The sequence below is a fragment of the Phragmites australis genome, chromosome 22 (genome assembly GCF_958298935.1).
Source record: "Phragmites australis chromosome 22, lpPhrAust1.1, whole genome shotgun sequence".
NCBI lineage: Eukaryota > Viridiplantae > Streptophyta > Magnoliopsida > Poales > Poaceae > Phragmites > Phragmites australis.
This window is the reverse complement of record NC_084942.1, coordinates 3416199-3422200: the sequence shown is the minus strand read 5'-3', so window position 1 is coordinate 3422200 and position 6002 is coordinate 3416199. Positions and strand designations below refer to the sequence as shown.

The 6002-nt window shown below is 38.6% G+C and overlaps 1 protein-coding gene across 1 annotated transcript; it reads right to left on the bottom strand.

Moving 5' to 3' along the window:
• Nucleotides 1-379: 379 nt before the first annotated feature.
• On the bottom strand, nucleotides 380-4110 carry LOC133904326 (pentatricopeptide repeat-containing protein At5g04780, mitochondrial-like). The gene is made up of 2 exons (XM_062345791.1): nucleotides 3560-4110; nucleotides 380-2704 (listed from the first exon to the last, which is right to left on the bottom strand). The coding sequence occupies exon 2, from the start codon at nucleotides 2410-2412 to the stop codon at nucleotides 907-909; it is 1506 nt and encodes a 501-aa protein (XP_062201775.1). The 5' UTR covers nucleotides 2413-2704; nucleotides 3560-4110; the 3' UTR covers nucleotides 380-906.
• Nucleotides 4111-6002: the final 1892 nt, after the last annotated feature.

The window sequence follows — 6002 nt, the reverse complement described above, 5'->3', positions numbered from 1 at the left end:
ACTGTATACCATACAGGACCAAGCCTAGATAGTAGATAAGTATTAACTGCGATGGAAAGCTTGGGAACACAAAAAGAAAAAAAAATGCCCCCACTGTATGATCAAAGCTCCAGGGAAACTTGGTTGTCACTTGTGCAAATCAGAACAGATGAATAACTAGAAAATGCTATAATCATTATGGATTTATAAGTCTACATGAGTAGGTTTCTGCTAATGCGGAAATGCTCTAATGCAAATTATCACTATGCAATATATAAATACAGCACAAGAAAAAAATGATAAAAAAATGCAAGAACATTATGGCACTAGTAAACATACCACTTTTGAGAGTTAATCGTGGTCTGGAAAGATAACAAGAAAGATCCGACCATAAGGGAGCTGTAGCCAAAATGTCATGAACTGATGCAGTTCCTGTAAATCCACTTCAGGAACTGTAATCAACAAATGCTGTGGGAAGAAGAAATCCTCCTCCCATTTACATTTCTACAAAATCAATAAATCTTGCATCCACTTCCCATCTATAGCTCTACAGAAACAAATTCATTGATGAAAAAACATTGGCTTATGATGTAGGACACAAGCACTGTACAAGACATAGTTTTGTAGCCTTGTAGGTCACACTATCTATTCGGATAATCAGCGACTCACGACTGTGCTTGGATATGGTATGCAAAGTTCAAATTATAGTGTTGATGTTACACTAAGTGGGGCTGAAAGCATGACATTATTGACTTGAATAACAAAGCAAGTGTTCTCTATGTGGTGTTTAAAAAGCTCCTCTATATGTCCGAGATCTGAGCAGATGTTCTCATCTCATGATAAACTTTCGCCAACGTGTTATAGATATCAATCATTCCAGGGTGCTCTATCTCTGTCCAACACAAAAGCATGAACTTTACCCTTTGCCTAGACCCAACTCTTGCCCATATCTTTCATTGCACCACTATCCTTCGAATACTTCCTTGCCAACACAGCATTCTCCCAGTTTCCACTGGAAGCATATACATCTGAGAGCAAAACATGGTTCCCTTCATTTTCAGGTTCAAGTTTGAAAAGCTGTTCAGCTGCTATTCTGGCTAATCTAACATGCCTGTACTTCCGGCATGACCCAAGCAAAGATCCCCACATAGAAATTGTTGGTTCAAATGGCATTTGCTGAATCAATTCCCAAGCCTCATCAGTGTTCCCACATCGCCCCAAAACATCAATCATACAAGAATAGTGAAGGGCATTAGGTTCAACAGTCTGATCAGAAATTAGCAGGCTAAAGTAGCGGCGGGCCTCTTCAACTAAACCTGCATGACTGCACGCTGACAACATGGAGAGGTAAGTAACTTCATTTGGAAAAATCCCTACCTGCTGCATTTTCTCAAAGAGAATCATCACTTCCCAAGAATGGCCATGCCTAGTAAAACTAGCAATCATTGCATTCCATAGGACGACATTCTTATGTTCCATATCAGCAAATACTGCATAAGCTTTCTCAATCTGCCCACACCTTGCATAGACATCCACAAGAGATGACGCCACAAAGAAGTTACCATGAAAACCATACTTGACATTAACTGCATGCAGCTGTGTTCCTTCGATTATCAATGCTAAGCTTGCACATGTACTGAGCATAGCAGAAAGAGTGAATTCAGTCAATTGTATTCCCTTCCTTTGTGAACTCTGCAATAAACGCAATGCCTCTTCGTGAAGACCATTTTGCACGAGTCCTGCAAACAATGAACTCCATGTAACTGCAGTTTTCTCAGGCATCTTCTCAAAAACCCAGTAGGCATCCTTAATCATATTACATTTTGCATAAACATCAAGAACTGCAGTTCCAACAAAACTGTTGGAGTCCAGTGCAAGCTTAATGGCAATAGTGTGTAACTGTTTGCATTCGATGGTAGCATATTTCGCAGCACATGCACAGAGAGTGCTAGATAAGGTAAATTCACTCATCTGTGTCCCTTCTCGGTGCATCATTGAAAAAAGCTTCAGAGCTTGTACATCCTCTCCATTACGAGTATACCCAGCAATCATGGTATTCCATGATACTACACTTCTGACAGGCATTGCATCAAAAACATGACGAGCACAACCATTCTGACCACATTTTGTATACAAGTTGATGAGAATATTGCACATGATTGTATCAGTTACCAGACCAAAATGAATGGCTAAACAATGACAGACTTTACCAACCAAGAGGGACGTCCTCTTTGAACACTGTTGTAAAAGTTCATGCAGAGCAAACACATCACTCGAATTCCTGTCAAACCTAACTAGCCTTTTATCCTTCAAGGCAATTCTATGGTTCAGCTTGTTACAAAAAGAACGAGCAGCAAAATAAAATCCTGAGCATACAACAGTAAGAGATTTGGTACTCTGATTTATAACATGATGGTTAAACCAAATGCCCATCCAAGCAAGCCAGTTGCCCACAAGTTCTTGTTTTACTGAAAGGCAAACTTCACCAATGGAATTCGTTCAACTCACAAAAAGGGACAACTAAGAGATTTGGATTCTTCGCTGTTGTTAAGAGCACCTTATTTTTTCTGCTGCCTGAAATGATAATGTTTCATCTTGTTCGTCCACCTTCAAAATTTATTAGAGTATTGCATAGTGTCTCTGGATGAAACAGCCAGTTAGGAACAACCGTGTGATACTCATCAATCATCATACTTTGGTGCATCTTTTGCTAACAAATTTATTCCTGTGAAATGAGACCCAATAAGAAAAAGGACAAAAAATTTCATGAAAATGGAATGAGAAAATATGATGGAATCTCCCTAAATACATATACAAAGGATTAAATTTTAAAAAATCAAATGAAAAAGTGAACCAGGCACTGTAACAAATGGAGCTCCTGGTTTAACACCTTTGGGCTGGTAAAAGAAGTCCAACGCTAATTAGCTCCAAGTTTCATTTCAATTTTTTAGTTTCAGGGTTTTGCTTTACTCAAAATAGTATTATCAGAAAAATAATAAAAGTGGAGGGGCATGACACAATCATTTGAAATGACAGAACAATAGCACTGGAGGAAGAAAGGATTTGGTGCTAACTGAAAGCTGCGAAGGTTAACTTAATATGTGGCTTTTTTTATTGTACAATACAGCTCATCCTGCACCAGAATGGTGCCAAACAGAACAGTGTAGTTGAACATGTTATCCACTTATCCTTTATCCCTTATCGTTCTTTGGAGCATTATCTCATCCAGGTTCTCCCACTCAAGTCAACCAAACAAACCCCAAATACTGGACCATCCTCATGGAACGCAATTATTCATGGACTGCTCATATCTTGAAGAAATCACAGAAGCAATAAGAATATAATAAGGGCAGGAACATACGAAGCATCCAGAACTATGATCAGCCTATTTATCTGACTCTACATGCAGCAGCAGATCATAACTTTTTCACTCCAACCCTACATATATAGCAATGACAATGCAGCACATGAAATTTGATAAAGAGAAGACTCCACTGAAAAATAAGACGATTTTTTAAGGTCTAAAATAAGACGTTTTAAATACACAGGGGTGCATAGAAAACAATCTCTAACAACTTACCTCTCGGCGGGGCATTCCGTCGAACACCCTCGGTGCACGCAAAGGTGACACCACCCACCAACCAGACGGGGCAGCACCCGCTACGCGCCTCTGGGGAGCGGTGAGACGAGAAGGAAAATGCTGAATGCGGACGAGAAGTCGGTTGCCGCCGACGTGCAGAGGAACGATCGATCGGAGGTGGTAGAGGAAGAGCAAGGCAAGAGAAGCGAAGCGAGAGAGGAAAACACCAAATACCAATCAAGGCGCGCGGCTGTTGGGATCTTTTTATTTTTAAATCCAAAAATTGTAAATATAAATGTCCGTTTTAAACCTTTACAAATCTATACTCCTATCTCCTTCCAGGATTAAAATTTTGTCGAATTTTTGGTAAAATTCTATGAATTTCAGCAATTTCATAGAGGAACAAAGTATCTAATTTTACAATTTTCTTTTATTGACATGTGAGACTCGTAGAGGGAAGAAAAAAAAATCAAAATTTCTGTGAAATCTCACAAATCTCGATCTTTTCGCTAGTGAACGAAAAAAATATAAAATCAAATTGAAATTCCTAGTCTTTCCAACGGAGCGGCAGGTCCAAGTGACCTTTTAACAAACGACATGTCTACTTGCTCCCAACCCAAGCATGGACTGTGAATTAATGGGCTAATAGTGCGATTCGATCCGTAGCAGGCCAGCAGGTGTGTTTAGGGCCCGATAACGGGTGACGGCCCATTGGCTGCTACTGCTTTTTGTATCAGGGGCTTCTGATACGATGCTATCTTTTTCCCATTGGCTTTTTTTCAATGCTATATACGCTGCAATACATTTTGCATTCTGTTACGCAACATCCGGAGGTTTTTTTGTTTATATATTTTTTCTTTCAATATTTTCAAATTTACACAACCGTTTCAAAAAAATGTCACAATAGCTTATTGTCGCCGATTCATCGGACGAGATCAAGATCTCACCCTATGTACGGGCGACAACTTGTGAGTTCCACCTGTCAGGTAATAAAAACCGATGGCTACTCACATGTTGCTTGTTCAGCGGGCGAGATCTTACATCGGTAGGTCCACTCAAAAGGTGTCACTTATTATACAGTGACAACTTTTGGTATGTAAATCGGTCCATCGCAACATCCAGCTCGCTCATTCGTACTCACGTGCTCGTGTCTGTACGTATGTCCATGTTTTTTATTTAAATCTTGATTTTATCTATGAGTATAAGAGTGGTTTAAAATTTTTAAATATCTTTATGAGTGAAATAGAGCTTACTAGCAACCCATTTTAATTGATTTTTGATAAAAAATCTAAGCCAATATTTAATTAAAATTCTCCAAAAACTTACTTTTATAACATCTAGTAATTTTTAATGTCTCAAATAATTATTATAAATAAAAAACCACCAATATTCTTCTCATATGACGACACGTGGTAGTCATCGGTTTTTTTTATTACCCAACAGGTGGGACCTACAAGATGTCGCCCGTTCATTGAGTGAGACTTTGATCTCGCCCGATGAACAGTCAACGGTAGCCCATTGTTGTAATTTTTTAAACAGTCATGTAAATTTAAAAATAATGAGAAAATATATATAAACAAAAAATCCTATATCTGTGATGTTTGGTCCCCGCAAAGCTGATTGCTAAGCATCATCTTTTGTCTTGTTTGGTAAAATTACTCGAACAAATCTATGGTAACACGCTAACAAATCGAACAAATGAACACTGGTATTGGATATGAAACTTATTATTTTCAGGGAGTACACATGCCACATATGGCTATTGCCGGGCCACACCTACCTTGCAATTCTATTGTAACCATTGTTCCTAACGTGTCAACAAAGGTAGAGGTGGGTCTCAAGTTTCATTGTTCTTATGTCTTTCCTACATAGCAATTGCAACCTATACTCACAAGTACTTTAAATCATCTTTAACGGTTTTTCTTCAGGGTTCAGAATCTATTTATGAAGGGATTTTCGTTCTCTTCAGCGTTTCAACGGTTTCTCTTCACGGTTCCTGTCACGAAGATATTCTAAATTTATTCCCTTCAGAATGAGATTCTCTCTTTTTCTTTTCTTTTCTGAATCCCTTAAAAAAATTATTGAAGATGAAAGAAAATAAAAAGAATATGAACAAGAAGAGAAATCGAGAAGGAATAAAATAAAATGAATATAGTTGGAGACGGTCTAATATTTTAGCTCTTAGTTTGAAGCACTTTCGCCAAGTTCATCGACCAGGTCTTGGAAAGGCTGCAGGCTTTTTTATTATCTTGAATTAACAATGGACACATGGTAGGTTTTCGAGGTAAACCATTCCTGATAGATTTTACATCGCTTCTATACTTATCTGATATGCAAATTTGCAACGTTTTCGAGGCCCTCCCAGCGACCGACTAGGACAAGTGAAAGGCCGTCGAGTACTTGCTTCACTCCAGCTGGATAAATCCGAAAAAGTTCGCCCTAT